Raw genomic sequence first — 25,206 nt, forward strand, 5'->3', positions numbered from 1 at the left:
ACAATAAAAGCCAATCGATCTGCTCTTAAAAAGGAAAATTGAATTATATGATATTGAATGATATCATAAGCCTTTACCACTTACTAGAAGCATTTCTCTCTTGGTTGCCTAGTGTTTAAGAAATACCTGCTATTAAAAAATATTGAGAAACTTATCTATGAAAGTCTCAACCAAGATTTAATCTGAAGTATATTCTTTAATGGAACAAGAGAAAAACATCAGAGACTTTTTTAGCACACTTCTAAAACAATTTACACTGACCATTTCAGGAAATTTTCCCAAGGATCTCCTGCAGAGACATTATTGTTGTCTTTATTTTATACACGAGGAAATTGACTGAGGTTAATTAACAAGCCCAAGGCCACACAGTTAGTAAGCAACAGAGGTGAGACTCAGACACAGGAAATCCAGTAATCCTACTCCAGAGCTGACTGACTCCTAACCACCAAGATAAACAATGATTGTGTCAGCAGCAGAGTGATAACAGTAATAATAACATAATAATAAATTACCATATACATACAGTATTGAAACAACTTCACACATATCTCATCTTTGTAAGTTATACCAAACCTTAGTTGTCTCTCACCTGTCAAGGGCAAAATATTTGTGTTTTAGGACCAAAATATTAGGCCAGGCATGGTGGCTTGCAGCTGTAATCCCAGCACTTGGAGAGGCCAAGGCAGATGGATCACTTGAGATCAGGAGTTTGAGACCATCCTGGCCAACATGGTGAAATCCCATATCTACTAAAAATACAAAAAGTAGCCAGGCTTGGTGGCGTGCACTCCTAAGCTACTTGGGAGGCTGAGGCAGGAGGACAGCTTGAACCCAGGAGGCAGAGGCTGCAGTGAGCCAAGATCACGCCACTGCACTCCAGCCTGGGTGACAGAGACTCTGTTTTGGAAAAAAAAAAATTAAACCACTGTACTTAGAAATTCTTTGTCAAAACCCGACTGCTCTTTCTCTGTTTTTTTCTTAGTGCTAATGACCCTGCCAGGAAAGGAGACACTTTCAGCACCTCCTCCAGGTCTCTGTGATATAATCTGGTTAGGTTTAGACCTTTCTTTGCTGCTTTCACCATGGGTATGTGCCTGAAATGGTTATTCTAGCAGAATAAGAGGAGATACTAGACTTTTAATGTTTAACACGTTGAAGAAAGAAAGAAAGGAGGGAAGAAAAGAGCAGGAAGAGAGGGAGGTTGGCAAGGAAGGGAAAGAGGGAAGAGGGGAGGCAGGGAGGAAATCACTCAGAATTCAGAGTAACTTGGTAGCCAACCGACCTTGAGCAAGTAGTATAACTTCTGTGAAAATGACACTATCCTTTTTCACAGAGTTACAAGGATCAAATGTGATAATGTATATGAAAGTCCTTTGTAAATAATAAATCAATAAGCACTGCTTAAGACTTCAGAACTTTTATTTTTTTCAGTTTCCCCTTCAGTGTCCTTGGAGGTACTTCTCAAAGCACTGTATCCTCTCCCTTTATCCGATGAACAAACTTGCTCTAGTATCGTTTTTATTCTTACTACATTTACCTAATTATAGTACTGCATGAACATTTTATTTTACTCTCCAAGGAGAGCATATACCCCCTCGTTTCCTAACATCGTTCTAAACAGATTAACCTTTTTAAAATTTGTTATTATACTTAACAGAGGCAGAAATACCACAAACATTAAGTCTTCTGGGAGAGACAAGCATTGAGTTTCCTGGACCCTGAATTCCTGTTAGATGTCTAATACTGAGATAGATGGCACAGACTGCCTTACATAACCGTTCCTACCAAATGGGAGCTTGGCGTGACATCTGACGGAAGACTTGCTCCTAAAAGAGTTTGTTTAAATTTTTCATCAGACTGCCTTTATGAAAAATTGAAACAGAATATTCTCCAAATGGGGGAACAGTTTGCTAAAAAGAGGATCAGAATTTACAATTACCTTTTTAACTATCTTTATAGAACTCTATGCTTTCTATGCCTAAAATGTCCAGCAAGTGTTTGGCTTTGAAATTAGAGAAAGAAAGAAATGAATTCTTCCTCTAGCCAGAGAAGGAGGCTTTCACTTTTACATGCATTGGTTGGCAATTTCCCATTATTAAAAGCCTTTGTCCTTCAGGCGGTGGAGAAAAATGTGCTAAAATGACAATGGTTGCCTTGCCTCGAGAGTGATCATCAGCACATTGCAAAAATGTCTTTTGTTTTCCTTCTGAAGGTGATTAGGCTGGTAGGGTGATAGAAACAGAACTACAGCAGAATTATCAAGCTGGGAACCCATTCATTTCCCTCTGCTGCACTGCAGATCTTTCTGACCCAACTCCTGTGTCCTCAGTGACATTTAAGTATAAAAGGCGAGCTTTCTCTTTAAAATGGATGCAGCAGTCAAAAGCACAGATGAGGATAACCATCGCTTTGAGAAATTAAATATTATAATTCTCTTGATCCCCAATATTAAAATGATTCAGTCCTGGGTTTTTTCAAGAGAAGGGGGAAAAATCTGTATTTCAGATGGTGGGAGCCTGCTGTGAATGCAGATGGAAATTTTATGGCTTGTCTAATGCTTGTCTATTTTAATAAAGAGAATAAATTACAACAGCAGTGCAATTTCATCGTATACTCCATGTGTTGCAATAATGAAACACAAGTAGCCCTGTATGCTAGAATCGTGTATCTCACTGCATTGTTCAGTTTATTACAACATTGCCTCTGAAATTTATTTATCAAGAAAAGCACATTAGCTAAAAGAAGGGAAGAGAAAATCTCTAGGGGCAATATATGATGCTATACACCAGTGTGTATACACACACACACACACACACACACACACACACATTCCAAGAAGAAGAACCAAAGTATTCTTTGTCTGGCTACCATGAGATCCAAATGACAGAGCTTCACATTTTGTGCAATGGCACACAGTCATGGAGAAGGTATGTATGTGAGGAGGGTTTGACCTGATCTCCTATCACCCCACAGAGGCTGATAGATACCAAGGCAAACATTGCTTCTCCAAACTCAAGGCAGGGGGGAATACTGAGCTATTTGTCTTTATTCATGATGTTTATTGATTGTTCTTACTAACTTTATATGAATTGATCATCTACTCCACCCTACACAAAGGGAGTATACACCACACAAAGTTAAGGTATTTATGTGAAATTTATTATGCTGGCAATTTTTTTTTAGCATAAGTGGAAATTAAAATAGAGCCAAATGAAAATACAAGAAAGAAAATTACTTGAAATATTTTTGACAGGCTGGAAACTGACCTGCTTGCCCTTTAATAACAATTAGACACTGAGAATGCTGTCATGTGTTTTAGAAGCAATGGAAAGGAAATCTGTATTTCTGAGTTTTAAATCCCCATTCATGTACTTCCAAATAATTCTCTATGGAGAAAAAACTCCTCAAAGAAAAACATAGTTTTGAAGATCCCTTTTGACATGTCAGTCTGACATATAATCTCTAAGAATTAACATTAAGATCCAGCCTGGTGCTGGAAATTCTAACATTGCCTACTTCAGGTAGTAGGGGATACTGACTAGAGAGGGAACAAAGGAACTTTCAGGGCTGATGAAATGTTCTGCATCTTGTGGAAGGAATGGGTTAAATGACTGTATGTATTTGTCAAAGCTGATTAACTATACCATTAGCAGCAATGCATTTGACTGTAGGAAAATTATACCTCAGTTAAAAAAAAAAAAACAACCCCCTAGAAACAGTAAAAATAATAAGATCTAAGCACAGAGTAACTTTCAGAATTTTCTGGACATATAATTGTAAGGCAAATAAGCGGATAAAATGAACACCTCTGGCTGCACATTTACATGAAAGCTGAGGGATTCCTTGTGCCACACGTCTCTGCTTCAGCACCGCGCTTTATTTACCAGGACATTACCATAAACAGTTTATTGTTATGAGATGAAAGTCAACATTGCCGAGAATGCAATTAAAAGCTCAACATTATTAAATTGCAAGTTCAAGCTAACATTCTGAGCTATTCATTCCTGTCACTTTCCCCATGCTGACAACAGGGACTATGGGACTTCCTAGTCCTATCTGAAGTAAATGACCCAGCTGTGGTCACAGCACAAAAGACAGAGTCTAAGAAGGCCTCTTGCCTTAGACTATATGTATGCCTCATTTTGTGATAATTGAATATCTGACCTGAAACACAGATACAAGATACAATTATATAAAATATATACATAAATGTATATATAAATACATACAGTTATTGTAAAAGGATTTCTTTACATTGTTAAGTGTCATTGTATATTTTACAATAATTCCATCCAGGGAACTTCCTGTTTAATATAACTATCTATTTGAGCAGTAGATATCTGTTTCATCTAAAAAAAAAAAAAAAAAAAACATGAACTGTGAAGTGTTCTCTCATTTTTGTCTACTTTGACTCTCATCTAGGATAAACTTTTATCACGTTAGATACCTGTTTATTTCTGCTAGAACTAGTAACTGCCAATACTGATACACAACTGCCAGGACATACAGAGAGATTTACAAACACACATTAACACAAACTATAAGAGGAAGAGTTAGAAAACAAATTAATCTCATGAATTTTGGGACAATGGCATTCTTTACTGTCAATTTGAGCTGTAATATATTAAGGTAACATTTTTCATTAAAATATTATGTACACTTCACCAGAAGTATTTTATAAAGAGATCAGTCAAGTGCATTTTAATGTTCTTGCAGGAATCTTTAAAATTCAGCTTCACACTTTAAACAATCTTTCAATAAAAGTGGCACATTTCAGAAAAGTGAAATCTAGTCCATGTTGTTTAGAATCAGCTTGGCAACTTTTCAGAGCATGCTTACATCTCAAGTGTAATCATGTCTATTTCTGTTCACAAACAGATTTGAAAGGAAAAACTATTCTCATATAAAATTATTTTTCAATTCTTTAAACTTCTGAAAATTGAACTTTTAATGCTATTACAGCATGTGAAAAAGAAATGGATTGTATTAAATCGGTCACACAGAACTTATTGTGGATGATTTTCTTCTACTTTTCTGTTTTTTAAAAGTCACTATGAATAGCATTGAAAAACTAATTAAAAAAGGAAAAATATATAAAAATCACTATTAAAATATTGCTCTCAAAGTAGAAGAATACGTTAAAACGTGACACTGTTTTAAAGGCCTTATCATGAATCCAGCAAATACCTGCAGCACAGTAAATGGGAGAACAGGACAACAACATCACGGTTCTTACTATAAAGACTGTCATAGTCTAAATCTGAGAAGCCTTTTAATTAGCATTTTAATATGCATCATGCCCAATGAATGACAGCTTAGACAAAAATCAGAGGCTTCAACACGTCTCAAAATTATTCAGTAATTATTCTCCAGGTTTCTAATTCATCAGCTTGGTGGATTTCTGTTTCAACTCTAGAACTTCAGCATTTGTCGCTACCTCTGAAAACTCAAGTTAAACATCAACCTGAGATAACATTTCCTACTTTGCAAACATACTGTTAATAGTTGAAACTAAAGCAATAGGGGACATCAGGAGGAAAGGAAGGGGCATACCCTAAATAAACAGAAACCAATCGCTCTGCATTCCATTCTCAATACAAGGTGTCAGCATGTATTGGTTACAGATGCTCACACATGATATCTCTCACAGGTTCCTTTGGGATCCTTCCTTCCTCTTCCAACCACATCAGTAAATCATCATGCCCCATCAATTCTTAAAGCTTTTCTACCTGTGCTCCTTACAATATCTGCCATCTCAGTTTTCAGGACTATTCAATCTTATCTGTCTCATCTCTTCCCTCTACCCCTTCATAAGATCTCCAAAAGAAGACATACAAGTGGCCAACAAACATAGGAAAAAATGCTCCACATCACCAATCACCAGGAAAATGCAAATCAAAACCACAATGAGATACCATCTCACGCCAGTCAGAATGGCTATTGTTAACAAGTCAAAAAATATCAGATGGTGCTGGGGCTGCACTTTATACATTTTCTATATCAACTGTAAGACTATTTTAAAGCTTCTGTCTCTCTTAATAGGCTGCCAGTTCCCAAGGGACTGGAAGCATGTTTTATTTCTCTTTGCACCCCTGCAGCACATAAACATTTGTTGAACTGAAATATTGAAATATTGTTGAATCAAAACATGTATGTTTCATATTCACTGCACCACAACAAATACTTCCATGTTTCAGAATTTTGTTCTTTTTATGTCCTCCTTATGGGCTAATTTTCGTCAAGATAATTCTATATACTGGTTAGTATCTAAGGATTCAGTCCCTAAGAAACCAACTGTTTATTAAATTTGTTGGTCTGAACTATGTGAAAATCAGCCGTTCATAAATTTTAACATGTTACATAATTTGCTCCTCTCTGGTATCCAACTGATATTAAAATATTTCCATCTGTTCTAGTGAATTTTAGTGAATACTTCTATGATAAAGAAGGTGAGAAAAGAAAGCAAAAACATAAATGGAAGGGCAAGCAGAAAAAAGAGAAAGCAACGTAGGGCATAGGGTTGCTCCTTAATCAGTATTTAAAAAATAATTTTTAAGTATGAGGCATAAGGTAATGGGGAATACTACAATGGAAAACACAGAAGACAGAATATAAGGAGGACAAAAGCTTTCACATCTTCGTAATTCTACACTTTACTGCTGTTTATAAATGTTGCAGTATATTCACAAATCAGTTAAATGCATATATTTCAAAGCCAACCAAGAGATAAAACTAAAAGTTAAAAAGGAAGAATAAAATTTATGTGAAACAGAAACAAAGTTCCGATGAAAATGGCCTGAATGGGCTCTCAATTGCCTTCTCCCCAAAACAACTGTGACCTTGGCCCCTTTTACCAATTGTGGCAACAACTGTAGACCTGCTACATCAATATATTATGATCTGGACAATCCACACATCAAATACGGTGTCAATTCTAGTTATCTCATGATGTCTCAGAGGGGACTTCAGGGGTATCACGACTCTGTCTTATGAAGACCGGCTAAAGAATCAGGGAGCGATAACTTGAAGAGAAGCAGCAGCACCAACATAGCACTATCTTCCTCTATATATATAGCTGGCATATGGGTGGCCATGACAGGGTGCTAGATTTAATCTCAGAATGAAAGAGGATGTTCTAACAATCAGAACTGTTCAGCAATGGGGGCTATTCAGAGGTAGGGCATTTCCAGTCGCACGCAATTCATAAGCAGAGACTGACAATGCATAGAGCTATTGTCAAGGAGACGCTGGCTCTGCAGAGGCCCCGGCTCACTGACCTCAACAGTCCCTTCCATCACTAAGATTCCGGGACTCTAGAGACTCTTTGGGAATTTTCCACACAACTCTGCCCTTCAAAACTGATGTATTTATATAAATCCTATAGGTTTAAATTCAGATGCCTAGAGTAGCTCTTCTTTTTACTTAAAATAAATGAAATCATCCATTTACTCACTTTAATGAAGTGACTGAATCTTGTGTTTTCATCTGTAGCCCATAAAGTCATTAAAAATGCATTAAATATGATTTGAGTGATTGGTATAAAAATGGAGGCATGATAAAGAATTTCTTAACACAGTACTTATTGTAAAGCAATTTAAAATCATGTTTATCATTTCTATCATATAAATTTGAGTAAAAAGTGATTCTATTGCACACACAGTATTTTAGTTACATAATTTTGTAGCACCTGCCTGCCCCCCGCCACCATCAAAACATTTTCTAACAAAACAATGTTAGGCTTTCTCTGACTGGGACAGGAAAAAATGAAACTAGAATTAAATTAGAAAGTAGTAACGTTCTTGATGTCTGTTTCTGTCCAATACCTCATCAGGTAGAAGGCGGCAACCAGGTGTGGGGAGATTTAAATGTTCATCCTTTGGCTAAGGTAGTGTAGGTAGAGGAAAGTTAGAAGTTGGAAATAATCAAAACAAGAACACAAATGAATAAGAAACAAGACCCTGGGAGTTGAAGAGCCAGAGTGATAAAAGCAAGGGAAAAAGTGGGTCCTGGATGAGACTCTAAATAATGAAAGCGTGAGTTGGCGTACCCAAAGCTGAATTTTCTGTACGTTCATATAATCAATTCACCATGTCATGACATGGGGAAGAGTTCACTGTACTTAAACAGTCAGAAGATGTCAGAAAAGTTAGAATGGAATAATGCCTGCTGATGACACTGGAAATTACAAAATGGGAAATGAACTCCTAAAGGAAAAATGGGGAATCTCACATTCACAGATGGAAAGCAAGGCCACAGAAGGCAAGCAAGGCTGAGATGGTTTTAGAGACAGGTAGCACGGAGGATCCCTCCCTTGGTTTACAATTTGCCCACCACTTTGTCTGTGAATTCTAATATGCTCTTGGAGTGAGATGCATGGCCGTCCTTCTTCTAGCACTGAAAGTGGAACCCTGGGAAACCTTCCAGTCCTGGGCAAACCAGGCCAGGTGCTTACACTAACCTCAGGTGAACCTGATGAAGCCTCTTTCTCACCAGTTGAGAGTCACTGGCCTAAAAGAATTGCACATGAGTTAATGAAGGCTGGAGGAAAAGCACAGAGCCCTGGGCAGAGAGCTGTGTACCCGCTATCATTTCTTCATTCAACAGAACAGAGTTAAGGGGGCTAGAAGAGGACACACTGTGATTCGTGGTCCCGCCCAGGGAACTTGTCCTGCAGTAGGAGCACAAGAGATACTCCTGGAGCTGGGAAGGACACTTAGGACCAGGGTGTCAGGGTCCTCGAGATAAAACAGTCAAGGAAAGCGGCTCCAGGTACAACCTCAGGGGCCTTACCAACATTCCAAATCAAGACCTGTGGCTTTTCATCAGATGTCTTCACAAAAACTGTAATTCCATGTAGAGTATCTTAAGTTTCCTGACAGATACAGTTGTGAAATAGTTAAGATGAAAGAAATTCCTTCCAGCTGGGTAAACTAGCGTTTCAGGAAGAGAGTGAGACTGGAGATGAGCCTCAGCAGTTGGAAGGATTTGTATATATGAGATAGAAGGAGGGGCTGCAGGCAGACCAACACTAAGACCCACAGTGACAAAGTAGGGTATGCTCTGGGGATGTGAAAAGTAGTTATTCTGACCAGAACTAAGGTCAGCTAGTGGATTTGTGGGAAATGAGTTCTAAATGCCAGCTCTGGCTTGTGAATGGAGGACCTGGAATACCATGTTAAAACAAAACAAAATCACCAGAAACTCAGGAGAGCAGAAAACAGCAAGACTGTGCTTTAGGAAAACGATGAAGTGCTGTTGTCCTCTGTGGCATCTTTCATAACAATTAAAATGAAAACAAACTGAATATAGAAAAATAAGAGATTCGTTGGTACTTCTGGATACATTCATAAAGTAGAATGCAATAGAACCTTTAAAAATATATAGAAATATATTGAAATGGACATATCTTCATTTTTAAATGTTCATATTATATTTTTGGTGGGAAAATGAGGTTACAAAAAAGGAGGTACTATTATTATCTCATCTTCATTCGGGGAGAAAAGAAGAAAAAATTTAAGAAGGGAGGAAGGAAGTGAAATATATACACACACAGAAAAACAGTGAAAAAAATCCATTTCAAAATGGAAACAGCCATGATTCTCTGGGTGATCTTTGCCTCCCCACTAGGTTTAACATAGTTTCTACAATGGACAGCTATTTAGATGCTGATTAAAAATAAGTCCGAAGAATACACAGAATGCTCTGGTACATTACAAGTAATCAAGCAGGGAGCACAAGGGGCACAACAGATATTAAATACTGTCAAAAGCTCTGAAAGCAGTCTTCTTTGGGTTGGCGGTTAATATTTAGCCAGAAAACCCATCAGTTCATGCATTTGCCTACTTCTAATTGTCCCTGAGAAATTGCATATGAGCGCTCTTATCAGAATCACTAGAACTGAACTTGTGCTGAAGAATTTCCTCCAAGAGGTTTTTGCTCTGGGAGTCAAGCAGCACTGCCAGTGGGTGGCCTTTAGTGGGGACTCAAAGGTAAACCCATTAAGGCCTGCGTGGGGGCGGGAGGGAAGGACTGGCTTATCACAATTTAGAAAATCTCCCAAGCAGATTGAGGCAGCTGCATTGACCGTCTGGGTGCTGGTGAGGAAGCAGCTGGAGCGGCACTGGGTGATCTGGGGAAAACCACAGCACTTCCCTAGAACCCGAGCCTCCTGCCCCACGTATAATGCCTCCATAAACCACATTTCTTCCTAATAGAAATTTGGCTCTGGTTTTAACTGTCCTTTCTGGGATACATATTCCCTACTTCCCCCAACATAAACACATACAGGTACTTATCATTTCCTTATTTATTTACCCTCAGCTTGTAATTCACTTGAGCAAATTTACTTTGCCTATTTTAACTGATGCCGCTCACTAAATAAGGTTAGCATAAAATAAACCCTCATTTCTTCCAGGTGGACAAGGGAACGAAGAAAGGAGTGGGGAAGTGGGAGGAATTAACATTTGTTGAATCACTGCATTGAGACGGCCACTTCATGTTCAATTTAATTTAGCCTTTGTAGCGTCTCTTCGTGGTAGGTGTTATTATGGATGAGGGCACAGGGGCTCGGAGAGCTTAAGTAACCGACTTCAGCCTCCAGAGAAGTAGTAGTAACTGTGTCAAGACTCAAACCCAAGCCGGTCTGCCTCCACAGCCCACACCCAGGCCCTGTCTCTTATTCGACAGGGCTTCCAAAAATCTGTTTTCCTGTTACTTCAGAGATTCCTGGCAGCACTTTAAAAAACAGGCTGGATTAAGCTCTCTGTACAGGCACAATACAGATCATATTAATAATTTAGTTTCCACTAAAGCTGAAATGGAGGTCTAGGAAAACAGGTCAAAGCTGAGAATGCCAAATTAACATAAGAGTACTCTCCTTTCCTTTGCCACAACAGAATCCTAACTAATCCACCAGAAAGCAGATAAAAACATAATGTCTATCAGATGCCAAATGGATGGCTATATAATTATTTGAATCTTATCCCACAGAAAATCCACTGAAACACGTTATATAAAATCAAATTACAACCTGCCGCTGAAGACACGGCTCTTCCATGGAGAGCTCGGAAAAAGACCAGAACCTGGACTCACACACTCCGCAGCAAGAGAAAACCATGCTAACTTAGACCCCGAGCATGACTGGGAAATCAAGACCAGTGCTTGCACTGACCAGGCCATGACCCAGTCAGCAGAGTAAACATGCATTTTAAATGCATTCATGGTCACCCTCAAAGATGCAGTTTCAGCAAAGACGAGGCACACTCAAAACCTTTTGAAATGAATCAGACTGGAACTGAGGAGATCAGGATCACTAATTCTATAATAATGAAGACAAACGAATGTGTGCACTTCATCTGCCTGGATTCCTAGTATTAATATATTAACTGTATTCGCAATAAATGCAGGTGGAATAAATGTGTATAACAAAGCCATTTATTTTTAGATGGCAAAGAATGGCTCCAGCTGAAGAGGCATAGTAAAACAGGGATCGTTAACAATGGCCATGCTTCAAAAGAAAGAAATTAATTACAGGCAGCACTTTTAAACATCAATATGGTTATCTTCCTGTTACTTAAGGACAGGCAAATGTATTTTGAGTGTTGACAGAGCTAAGTAAACATACTCATCATGTTATTGAATCCGGGTACAGTGGCCAAGCCACTGAACAGAGAGGGACAGCAGGTCCTTGCAGAACAGGGGAGGGAGCCGTGAACAGTGAGGGGATTCAGTGACCTCGGAAGCTGTGTCTCTTGCGGCGTGTCCTGTCTCCTTCACCCCTAACCAGCCAGGTAGCAGATATGTGGCCAGGATTTTAAAAACTGGACATTGTAGGGGGTTACTAGTAGAAAACAAAATGCATTGTTCAAGGTTATGATTTTGACAAATGTTGCTTCCCTAGACCACTGTAAATATACAGTGCCAATATCAATTATGATCTGTATGCACCTGATTCAAAAATAGCTCTGTGCTTTTGCAATAATATTTAACATCCCCATGTAACATCTGAAGTTAAAAACATAAAGCTTCAGTCATGCACCATTATTTAAAAAGCACTTTTTCGTTGGTTCTACTACATAAAACAAATGAACAATAATACTGGTGATGATGAGGGAGGGATAAAAATTACATGACATAAAATTCATTTATATATAGAAAATAAAATAAAAATGAAAGTAAAAGCCTTTTCTAAATGCATGAATCTTATATGATTGGTGAATAATCTGCAAACAGAATAGTGAAATAGGTGGGAGGGGCAGGGGGCCTTAGAGTCTGATAGCCATGGGTTCAAGGTCAGCCTCTGAATTTATCAGAAACAGTGATAAAAAGCAAGTTCTAATTCTTGATTTCTTCATCAGCAAAATGCGAATAATTCCACCTTACTCAGAGGGTTGATTTAACTGTTACATGAGACAACAACCTTTGACACCTACCAATTATTTTTTACTGTAAATTGAACTTAACTTTTGATAGCACGTTTCCTACCAATCCAAACTGAGGTTTGCTAGCAATGCCTAAAACTATCTGTTTTTGACTAATCAAATTTTTGAGAACTTCAGTTTTTGCCAAGCCCCCTCCCTCAAATTTAACTTTTTATCCATTTTTTCTATTGTCATGGAGAAAAAAAGTCCCCGTCACTTCCTAAGGGCTATGAGAGTTTTCTATCCTGATAATAAGAAAAGAATGTGGTAAAGCCCAAGGTGATTCATTTCTAACATTTTGTCTATGTCATCAGCTAAAGTAGTTTTTTGGTGTTGGTGTTAATTTCTTACCATTCTACAAGTTGCATTTAATTTCTCATCTAAACTCTAAAAATTAGTCTGTTTTAAAGCCCTGAGGGAGATATTTAAAACCAGCTTTTACCACAGTTTTCTCATAAAAAATGATAAGCATAAAATGAAAGGCACTGGCAAACCTGGGAATAGACTCATTTCAAAAAGCAAAAAATTGACACTACCAGACTTAAAATATACTACAAAGCTATAGTAGCCAAAACAGCATGGTACTGGCGTAAAAACAGACACATAGACCAATGAAACAGAACAGACAATGCAAACATTAATCCACATATCTACGGCTAACTTATTTTTGATGAAGGTGCCAAGAACACTCATTGGAGAAAGAAGAGTTCCTTCAATAATTGGTGCTGGGAAAATTGTATATCCATATGCAAAAGAATAAAACTAGACTTTTACTTCTTACCCTACACAAAAATCAACTCAAAAGGGATCAGAGACCCAAATGTAAGACTTTAAATGATAAAACTGCTAGAAGAAAACATACAGGAAATGCTTTAGGAGATTGGTTTGGGAAAATACTTTATAAATAAGGCCTCAAAAGCACAGGGGAAAGAAGCAAAAATAAACAAATTGGATTAAATCAAACTGAAAACCCTCTGCACAGGAAAGGAAACAATCAACAGAGTGAAAAAAACAACCTACAGAATGGGAGAAAATATTTGCATACTATTCAGCTGACAGGGGATTACTATCCAGCATATACAAGTAACTCAAACATTTCAACAGCAAAAATCCCACACAATCCGATTAAAAAATGGGCAAATTATCTGAACAGACATTTCTCAAAAGAAAACATATGAATGGTCAACAAATATAAGAAAAATGCTAAGCATCACTAATCACCAAGCAAATGCAAATCAAAACCACAATGAGGTATCATCTCACCCCAGTTAGGATTACTATTATCAAAAAGACAATTTTAAAAAAAGCTGGCAAGAAGGCAGAGAAAAGGGAAATTTTATACGCTGTTGGTGGGAATGTAAACTAGTACAGCCACTATAGAGAACAATATGGAGGTTCTTCAAGAAATTACAAATAGAGCTACCATATAATTCAGCAATGCCACTATTGGGCATTTATGCAAAGGAAATAAAATCAGTATATTGAAGACATATCTGCACTCCTATGTTTCATGCAGCACTATGCCCAATAGCCAAGATATGGAATCAACCTAAGTGTCCAAAAACAGATGAATGGATTTTAAAAAAAGTGTATGTATATACAAATGAAATACTATTCAGCCATAAAAAAGAATGAAATCCTGTTATTTGTATCAATGTGGGTAAAACTGGAGGACCTCATGTTAAGTGAAATAAGCCAGGAACAGAAGGTTACACACTGCATGTTCTCATTCATATGAGGAAACTAAAAAAAGTTGATCTCACAGAAGTAAAAAGAATAAAGAATATGAGAGGCTGGAAAGGGTAGGGGAAAGAAAGGTATAGAGGAAAGATTTGTTAAGGATACAAAATTACAGCTAGATAAGGGGAGTACATTCTAGCATTCTATGTCACAGTGGGATGACTACAGTCAACAATATGTAGCTTCAAATAGGCAGATGGAGGATACCAAATGTGTCCAACAGTAAAAAAATGATAAAGGTTTGACATGATGAATATGCTAATTATCTTGATCTGATCACTTTACATTATATTGAAACATCACTATGTACCTCATGAATATGTACAATTATTTGTCAATTTTTAAAAATCAAAGAACCTCCCCCAAATCAGCTGACAGAGTGTTTTTGCCACTCATCTTCAAAACTACAAACATATTGGGAATTAATTATATTTATATTTCTTTATTTGGCATTAATAGGATTATGGTACTGTTAAAGTAGAATGCATTTCCAGTAAATGAAGTAAAAGTCATTTGAGGTTGAGTCAATTTATTTATTACATCCAGTAATATCATCCTCCTACTCTCTATGTCCCGTTCTATAATGTTCTTTTGGGGGAAAGAGATAAATCACAAAAAGGATTCTATATGAGTTTTCCTAGGGGGAGAAATCCTTGCATGGCATTTCATGGTCCAGGAAAGATTCATCTCATGGAACTCAGTATTCTGTAAAATGATGCTCTCAGTTGAAATAGAGGCAATTCCAGGTGTGGAGAGGTGTGAAAAAAGCACAGGGCTGGAAATCAGGCCAGTCTGGGTTTGAGTTACAGCTTTACATTTACTAATTGTGCAATTTAGGCAAGTTTTTGAAACTTTCAGAGTATAATTTCCCTAATCCAGAAGATTGGAAAATAATACCCATACCACGAAGATTCCATGCAATGATCCATGTCATGCACCTGGTAAAATGCCTGGCCCATGCAGTCCCTCAATGAATTATAGCTCAATAAGTAAAAGGACAGGTAAATTCTGCTTAATACACTTCTGCTATTGGATGTCTCACTGGGTGGGTAGACCTTCCTGGAACAATAAAAAACATCATACAGGATCTATGATGAAAACATCTAAGGAAAGATGTCCAGGTTTCAGACTCAGCTCTTCTGTTTGGTTTAAGGCAAGTGGGAGCAGACGAACACACTGATAATTCTAAGTGGCAGTTATGGAAGTGGGCCAGTTTGGTCAGGTGAAGGTTAACTAGCTATATGTGACTGAAAAATTTAGAGGCTCTTGCAAATAGCAATCAGATCGCAGGGAGAAGGGAATCCGCTGATAAAGGAAGACAGCCAGTGGGCCACCTTAGGTTCAGAAAGCAAGTACAGCAGATAAGTCTACATTGGTTAGATTATTCATTCCTCTCCCAGGACCCGCCTATCCTGAAACTAATGACACCTCTATCATGGACACTACCTAGACAGGGGGATAAATTGGTTGGTAATAAATCTTTCATTGTTTAAGTAATATTTTGTTTCCTCTCTATAATCACAATACATAAACTATATAATGAAGATTTCTTCATTTAACCCAAGTAGTCCTCTTTTTTCCCTTTTTCAACATTTATGCTCGAATCTGCAAAATAAAGTTATTTAGCTAAAAGAATCATTTGATACTTCCTCTACCTGTGCATATGGTTCTTAAGCTTTCTTTAATATCTACCTCAGCAATCATTTAACTACTGAGAGAAGCTAATTAGTACTAATGTTAATGAATGGAAAAATGTATTTAAAATATGAGTCTTTGGGAATGTTTCTCAAAATGACAGATTTAACTCCCTGAGGGCTGTGGAAAGTTTGCAAAGAGCTAACTGTGGGATTTAAACGGTTGTTTGGGAATGATGGTCTATTAGTAAAACTTCATTCACCATATAAATTCAGCAAATAATTTTGAGTGCTTATAAGGTATAAAAGTTGTTAAAAACATTCCCTCTTTTTCTCAGTTCTTCAACCTCATTCTTGGTTACAAATCTTCAATGACATTTGAGAACCTATACTTCGGAGGGGAAGCTGGAGACTTGCTAAATACACCCTTTTTATGCAAGGAACCTGACAAAATGGAGTTATTTGCAGTATCTCTACTCTTCACAACATGTATGCAAAGAAAAAACAGTGTCCCTGTTTGATCAATGTGGAAACTGAGGCCCAAAGAAATTTAGTTCCCGGTCACACAGTTAATTAGTAGCAGCTTCTCTGTGACCTCACGTTGAGCCCCAAGGCCCATTCTCTTCAATACCATGAATTGTAATACTTAGCCCAAGATACTTCCCACATCTCTCCTTGTTGCTCGCCTGTTTTATTAATGTTTCTAATCTTCTATTAAATAAACTTTACTATGTTTTCATACTTTCTTTCACTGTATAGATGTCTTACAAAATTGTACTTTATTAGGATAAAAGAATGCTATTCATCTGATTGGCTCCAAGACCAGGTATTTCTGATTTCAGGTGTACCTTCGTGGTATGTTACAAATGTCTCAGTGTCTCTGACTTCCAGTACCTAGAAAATTTTGAACTTCCTTTCTTCCAACCCTTTTATGCCTAGTTCTTGTCCCCATTTTTTACCCTGCAGTCCATACATCCTTCTTCTCCTATGATTATGGTATTAGTAGACTTTTTTTTTCTACCAAAGGGTGAGCTATACCCAGCAGATATGAATGGTAGTTTCTGTTCTTCCCATTCTAATGAGATACATCTAAGTTCGAATAACACTGAGGATATGATCCTAACTAATCAGAAAGTCACCCATGATTGAGAAGTAATTTACAGGAACCAGTGAAATCTGAACTGAAATCTATACATTTTATAAGCACCTCCCACGTTTGACAATAATGGACAATCCAATTTCATGACTCCACTTTGGGTCCATGACCAAAAAACCCTTCTACTTTTAATTTACATAATATAAACTAGAACACCCATTTGGGCAAAACTATAGCAAATTGCTTATTTCTTGAAAGTAAAATTTGAATTATGTAACTGACAATACAATGTTGGATTTAGATATTCTCCTTCAATATTTAATCTATACCTTAATCTGTATACATAAGCCAATGCTTTTATAGTTTTTTCAGTCAACGGATTCTATTTAAAAATTTTAAATACATGACTACACTAACTTAAGTGTAAAGGATTACACAAATCTAGATTTTGCAGTTAAATTTAAATTATTTATTAAAATTTGAATTAGCAAATAATTTAACTTTTAACATCTCAAAAGTGATCATTTTTTTATTGACTTAAGAAGTCACCCTGGATGTCCATTAATAAGACTCTCCCTTAAGAAAACCAGGTATTTCTGTGACCTGAAGCAAGATGCATAAACAAACCTCGGCTTTGGTTAATGCCTCAGTACACTGGCTAACACTAAATAGTCACACTACAGTCCATTTATTCTTCTGTTCATTTGTCTGCACATTCTGAACAACAGCAACACTGTGGCTCTTACTTTGTGCCAAGCACCGTTCTAATATGAACTCATTGAAATCCCATTACAACCCTATACTAAGCACATACTACTATTACATCTATTTTGCAGGTGAAGAGCCTAAGGCATAGAGAGGCTAAATAACTTCCCCAAGGTCACACAGCTAACAGATAGTGCAAAAATCTGAACTCAGACAACCTTACTCTACAGTTCACACTCTTAGTCATTACATGATACTGCCTCTCATCCATTCATTCACCACCCAGCAAGCCCCAGTTTGGCTGTAATAGATAATCATAACACCTCCGGCCTCAAGGAGCTCATAGTCTCTCAGGTAAGACAGACATGTAAACACATAATTACGGTACAGAATATCAAGTATGCTAATTGACCATGCTCCCTGGAGACCTGGAGTCCATATACTCGATGCAGCAGGGAACAGAACAGGATTCCTTGATCTCATAAGGATCTACACAATCTTCTGCCATAAAAGTCCAGCTGCTGCAGTACGAAACCTTACTCATGCCTGGCATCTTAGATCAGAGTGTCATAGATACCTAGGTGACGAGGAATGGGGAAAGCCTATAAAATGTCAGGAAGCATTGAGCTTCTATAGCAAGAAATAAACAACACTATCCTTCATATCTTTAAAAACTCTGTTCTCAAACCCTTAAATCATTACAGTTAACCTTAAAAGAGACTGCTAGCATCTCATTACAATAAACCTAGTGGTTAAATACAGATCCCAAAATCCTTTGATTTAAGTTCAAGTCTATGTCCATCACTCACTAGCTATATGACCACAGGCAAGGTATTTTTTAAGTCTTAGTTTTACCTATGAAAATGAAGATGAAAATAATGCATGCTTCATAGGAAAGTCATGGGGAAGAAAAAGGAATAACCCATGGGAATCCCTCTGCACACCGCCTGACATACAGCAGGCATCTAACACACTGTTATGTTGTCATTACACAATGTGTCTGAGGATTTGAAATCCTTGTGTTGGTAATTTTCATTTCTATCTTCCAAAAAATTTTTAAAAAGAACCTTAAGAAAAAAAAAACATTAAAATTTACTGCAGAGGGTAAGAAAAACAGACACCACAATACTGAGTTAGAGACACAAAGCCTATCGTTTTAAGTTTCACATGTCTAGAAAATCGCTTATCACTTAGAAAAATTTCTGAAACAAGCCCACTTTGATGTGTAGCTGTGAAAATATTAATGCCACTACTATATACCTTGTATGGCATGGTAGTTAAGAACACAAGCTAGAGACTGAGACTGCCCAAATTGGAATCCTAGCTCTACGACTGTCTGACTAGGGTAAAAACTTTAGGCAACTAGATTCAAGGCTCAGCCTCAGTTTCCTTATCTGTAAGATGGGGATAATAAAAAAATACTTTCTCTTCTCACAGGATTATTATGAAGATTAAAGGAGCCTCCACTTATAAAGCAATGTAATACCCTACCTAGTGCAGAATAAGTGGTCAATAAATGGCCTGGGAGAAAAGACATGAATCCAGGACATTTAATTCTTCCTCTTCCCCTTCAAGCCAGGAACTTGGCAGTTATCCTAGAATCCGATCTCTCTCTCACATCCTGCCTACAATCCACTGCCAAGTTCTATTGAGTCTTCCCCTAAATATCTTTGGTATGCAACACCCCCTCTCCACTGGCATAGTCTCTGCCTTGGTTCACACTCAGCATTTCGTGCCTGTATCTCCATCAGAGCTTCCTGACTGCTCTCCCTGCTGCTGCTACAACACGGATGCTTGAGTGATGGCTCTACCCCATAAAGCTCTTCACAGTCCTCTCTTCTACCACCGCCATTAAGGTCTCTCCCTGCTTTGAGCAGGATGATTTTTAACTATGCAAGATAGACTATGAAGGTCTCCATGCTCTGGCCCCTGCCTACTTTTCCTGCCACACACTCAGGTCTCCTTTGCTTCAGGAATTCCAAAATACTGCTGGTTTCCCGCACAGCCCAAGAGTCTCTCCCACTTCTGTCACTTTGGGCATGAGATTCCTGTTCTTCTGCTTGACTACCTTGCTGACTCCTCCTTCAAGGCTCAGCTTCACTGAGATCCTTCTCTGAGCCCATCTGAGTCAAGTGAGGGTCTTTCTGTGAACTCCCGTGGTGTCTTCATTCTTTCTGGAGAGTGATTAATGGCTCTTATTTTTCTCCCTCCCTGCCTCTTCTGGGCGTTACCGTAGTGTTGCTACTATGTTTTGATTGGCTTTGTCTCCAATATTTGAAGCAATGTGTGATTCATAGAAGTCAGTTAATAAATGTTCACTGAATGAATACATGAATGCAAGAATAAAGCAATGAATATTTGTTCCTGCTCTGTCACTGATGAACTGTATAAGTTTGACATCGATATCAAAAAAGATGTTACTTTATCTCAGTATCTAGCACTGTGTCAGGCGCACATATATAGAGAGATCTACCAACCTACCTACCTACCTACCTACCTATCTGTTGAGAGCAAACTCTATAATGTTTCCTTTTTTCTATAAATTTCATTAGGTCGCCTCAAAGTTTTTGACAGGACCTGGTAAATATATGCAAGCATATATTCATATACTAACAAAACTCACTTATGGAACAAATTAGGGTCAATTCTGGTAACATCCCTCACTGTTGAAATGTATTTTATAGTTTATGTGGGGGAGGGCACACCAGGCAGGTAACATGGTACCAGAAGCCAACAATGACAGGGAATGTGCAAGGACTGCGACCTGATCCCGAGGGGAGCACCTGTAACTTCAGCCCCTCATGGCTTTATGGGAGGACAAGCCACCTACTGACCGCCGCCCATGGACCAGGGCCCTGCTGGGAGCAGGAAATATAAACAGCTCTTCTCTGCAACTCGCTCAGTCAGGGCAGGGATCCAGTAATAACCCACCCAAAGGCACTCTGTCTGCTTTTGGCATGCCTCCCACTGGTTGGCAACCTAAGCAGCCCATGAGCAGAGAAGTGTGAAGGGAAAAAAATATGGCAGGGAAGGGCAGTGGGAAAGAGTGGGTAAGGGGCATTTATAAATGCACTGGTAAGCAACTTTTAAACTAGATACTCGTTAAAACTTTTTTTTTCCAAGCCAGACAAATTAGTAATAAAAGAGTAAAGATTCATTTACCCAGATGCATTTCCTTTCAACAAATAAGATTTCCTTTTTCTTAACACTGCTTATGTCTAGAATAAAACACATCTTTATTAAAATTCAACTAATTATAAATTCCTAGAAGTTCTGTACTGTTTTTCTTTTTGGACTGGTAATCATGCATTCATGACTAACATATTCAAAATAGACCAAATGTATAATTCACTGGGTTTTAAAAAAAATTGATGAAATATGAATCCAATGTTAAGTCTACATATGTATTATGATTTCACGATAACACATAGTGAGATCCCATACTATATGATTCTGTGTCATCAGATATCATTAAGAAAGCTTCATCTTTGACCTTGCTCAAACCTGAACTGCAAGAATGTCATGGACCAAATTCCTTATTTTATAAATTAGATGCTCTAAGATTTTCCCAAGTTTTTCTATTTTGTGATTTTTCACTATTACTTTTATGTAATTAAAGGATCATGGCTGGGCACAGTGGCTCATGTTTGTAATCCCAGCACCTTGGGAGGCCGAGGCGGGCAGATCACCTGAGGTCAGGTGTTTGAGACCAGCATGGTCAACATGGCAAAACCCCGTCTCTACTAAAAGTACAAAAATTAGCTAGGTGTGGTGGAAAGTGTCTGTAATCCCAGTTACTCAGGAGGCTGAGGCAGGAGAATGGCTTGATCCCGGGAGGTGGAGGTTGCACTGAGCCAAGATCACACCACCGCACTCCAGCCTGGGTGACAGAGCAAGACTCCCTCTCAAAAAAAAAAAAAAGATCCTATAGGATATTTCTGCATATGAACAAGAGGAACTATGTCCATAATAACCCACAAAATACTTAGAAGCAGCATTTTTCATTGACATGAGATTTACAACAAAGTAGCCCACAGGCCTTCATTAGGATCTTAGAAAAAGGTGGGGAAAAAGAAAATTCACTTTGTAGGGAATGAGGGTCATAAATGGCTATGCTACTGAAGGAAATTTAGAGTGTCTTCAAATTGATTCAGTCTTAACTTTGTATATTACAAGTAGTCCATGAAATAATTTGACTATGAATATTGCGTCTTCCATAGTATACTGTATCTTTGATAGAGAATATATTTATTTTACTATGTTAAGAATTAACAAGTACAACAGCAATGAAAGTGTTATCCATGAGCCACATTCAGGGTCTACTCTGTGAGTGTCCTGAGAACAAAACATTTAAAGCTACTCGTACATTTACAATGGCGATATTGATATTTCTCCATGTTCCCTTCTGGTTGCTAAGAGATTTACATTGGACAGACTCTGTTGTACTGGTAACAAAGCACTTTGGTCCACAAAGCATTTGCTAAGGCTCAGTGAGTCCAGAACTCCCTTTGCCTCACCCCTTCCCTATTTTGCTTCCAAGTCAAACAGGGGCCCAGGCACGAAGGTGACAGATCTGTCATCGCTGCTACAGAAAACTGCTGTACATAAACCTAGCTAGCCTAACAACCCTAACATATAGTGTCAATATGAATATGACACTGTATCTTCATACAAATATATGTACCTTTTCCATGTTTCTTAGAAGCTAGTTTATCATGTTAGGGGGTGGGTAGAGATGTATGGAGAGGGGGCAAGTGGTAGTGACCTACCCACTGAGAAACCTCACACAATAAAATTAGCCCAGAATCTAGCAAAGTATGGCAATTTCATAACAACTCTGCTGTGCAGGGCTTTGAAATACGCCTGCACACAGTTTCTTAACCCAAGTTCTTCTCTTTATGAAAATATATTCAAGAAGTTTATTTACAAGAATATCAAAGTAGGAACTATCTATATTTAACATCTTGCAGCAAAACAACTGCAGCTCTCCAGCCTCAATCTAAAGTCTGCGATGCAACGAAAGGCAGAGAGTCTTCTATAGATCCTGACTGTGAAGAAAATGGCAAAGGTACCAGAAATATTCACGGTCACTCCTGAAGAGAGGTACATGTGGAAGATGAAAACTGCCTGTCATTTAGAAAGCACATGCCTCACTGCTCAGAGCAAATTAAGGATATCTTTCCCCTGGGATTTTTCACAAAGACATATTAAAATGCTTTGTGACATGCCTTTCCTATTCAGATCACAGAGTTTTAGTCAATTTTTGTTAATCATCAAGGAGGAAATGTACTTTGGGGTCTTACTCCCGGGTCAGTACCTAGGAGTCATATTTAAGGGCAAACACTCTTAGTACTCATGGGCTATGATAAACCACCACTGACCCAGACTATTCCTATTCTCCCCCTGCCTTGGAGTATCAGTAAGGAATCATCAATGTCCATACGTTGATCTAATACAATCAGTGTTGAAGGTTGCAGGTCCCTGGAATCCCTGCATTCAGTATAATCACCCAGCAGGAAAAAACAAACCCCTGTGATTTCAGCTTTATTTAACAAAAGAAAGTTATTTCTGGCAGCTTATTTCCATTGCACAACTTGACAAAAAGCACCTTGTAGAAATAACAGGCAAAAGGGAAGAAAGAGGAAATAAAAGCAAAGCAGGAAATGACTTTTGTGCTACGTCTCTAAGGTCACAGATCTGCCTGGGAAACGCACACATGTGACACAGTTCCAGCACAAAAGCTCTTTTTCCACGAGACAAACCTCTAAGAAGTACAAAGCCTGGCTCTCTGGCCTCTCCCTCTCCCTAAGTCACCGCAGTGCATTTAACCTTGACTGCGCTGTGAACAAACTACTTTTGTAACTCCTTCACAACACCTTTGTGTGTCATGGAAACAAGCCCATGCCTATCCTATGCAAAGTGAAGCAATACTTTCCGCATAGCCCTGCAATCACCCCACTCCAGAAAACCTTGCCTTGCCCATCCTATGGCCATGGTCTGCCATAGGGTTTTATCATCTGTTCCCAATTTACACACCCAATTTACACTCTACCCAGAATGTAAAAATAGCCCTAAATGCTTCTAACAGATGCCAGGGGGAGATTAAAACAAAAAGAATCCAGGCAAGATATATGCTCTGGCATACATAGCTACCTTTTTCTTCCGATCCCGGGACCGTTTGCGGTGTTTCCTTTTTTTCTCAGGCTCTTCTTCAGCATTGATTTCTAAATCCCTGGTTTTCTTTAATTGTGAGGCTGCATGAGCCATAATGCATTTAAAAAGATCCTCTCAAGCACGCACTGCTTCCTCGTAAAAGGTGATATCCTCAGGCACCTTTAATCAGGCTTACAGCAGCATTCCAATCACTAGAGAGAAAGCTTTGACTAGAAGCAGGAAGACATTCACAATGAAAAGATGCTGGAGAAGCTGAAGCTTTTAAAAACCCCAACGACGGTGTCCGGACTTCATCCTACACCTTCCTCTACCTGAACCTTTACAGGAGAGTGCAGCCATCGTAATGCATTTACTGTAGTGAAGAAGACAGCTGGGACAGAGGAAGCTGTATTATGGCTGTATCCCCTGCCACCAGCTGGAAGTGTCTAAGTGATTCCTCGGAAGGGGGAATGCCGCAAAGGATGCTTCTCCAAAGGGGAAGAATCAAGAGTCACCACACATGCAGAAGCAGAAATCCAGCACTAATTCTGAAAACCTATTTTAGAATCCTTTGAAAAAAAGAAAAGGCTGCAATTTATACATCACCACTAGATCTACACTGAGAATAATTTAACCCCTGATAGAATGGAGCTGTTCCTACTTTAGTTCAACTGCTGATGGTGACAAAATATATAAAATAAGATTTCAAAAAACACACTAAATTTTGCTATGGAGATCCTGACTGCATTACAGGGAAAACAATGCACGTATTGCCCGTCTCAACAGTCCATCCTTTATGCTGAACAACTATCAGCCTAAATGCATTTTGTGGAGAGGACTACAGAAGGGCTTGTTGTCTTTTAAAAACAACATGCTGATTACAACACATCATACAGAAAGACGTGAGCATGTTGGTGTATGGAACAGATGCCTGATTCATAGGAGGTTCCCCAGGACTCTCCTCTCATGGGGTCTGGGGGTCAGGAATCTGTGCTGTAATCAGTGTGTCTGAGTCACTGAAATGCAGATTTGCTTTCATGTTAGGGTTTGCTTCAATCACCTTACTATTTTTGCCACCTGAGTTCTCAATGACTGCAGCCTCTGAATATTCATTATGTGAAGTGAAGCAGCAGCAGTGCTCAAGGCCTGCTGGGGTGTCTTCTGCCAGGATGCACGCACTGGAAGAAATCTAATAAGTTAGGAGTCATTTGCACACATACTACACAGTATTCACAGTAAGAGCTTTAGCAAAACACTGCTGAAGTTTCAGGCTGCGCCTAAAACATACGAGACCTAGTAAAAAAAGAAAAAAAAAAAAATTTCACCAAGGAAATGAGCAGGAAAAAAAAAAAGATGATGTTCTGATGAACAGACTCTTAGCGCGTATACTTCCAATGCAAAAGTTGGTAACTTTGGTGGTCAGTGCATTTGGCTTTGCGGGGCTGACTGTGTGGGTGTG

General features: G+C 38.4%; 1 protein-coding gene across 5 annotated transcripts in view; it reads right to left on the reverse strand.

Annotated features, from left to right (window-relative positions):
- The window catches only part of ANK3 (ankyrin 3), a 359,094-nt gene extending 334,780 nt beyond the window's left edge, over window positions 1-24,314 (reverse strand). For 2 of the 5 annotated variants that reach the window (XM_012445740.2, XM_012445738.2), the window contains exon 1: window positions 23,748-24,295. In XM_012445740.2, coding sequence (XP_012301163.2) covers window positions 23,748-23,861 — 114 coding nt within the window. In that variant the 5' untranslated portion in view covers window positions 23,862-24,295. Of the gene's footprint in view, window positions 1-23,747 lie in introns of all 5 variants that reach the window. The other 3 variants (XM_021675764.2, XM_021675765.2, XM_012445733.2) reach the window with 3 other exon arrangements.
- Window positions 24,315-25,206: the final 892 nt, after the last annotated feature.

Source organism: Aotus nancymaae, unplaced genomic scaffold, assembly GCF_030222135.1.
Source record: "Aotus nancymaae isolate 86718 unplaced genomic scaffold, 86718_ANA_hifiasm-v0.15.2.pri h1tg000010l, whole genome shotgun sequence".
Lineage (NCBI taxonomy): Eukaryota > Metazoa > Chordata > Mammalia > Primates > Aotidae > Aotus > Aotus nancymaae.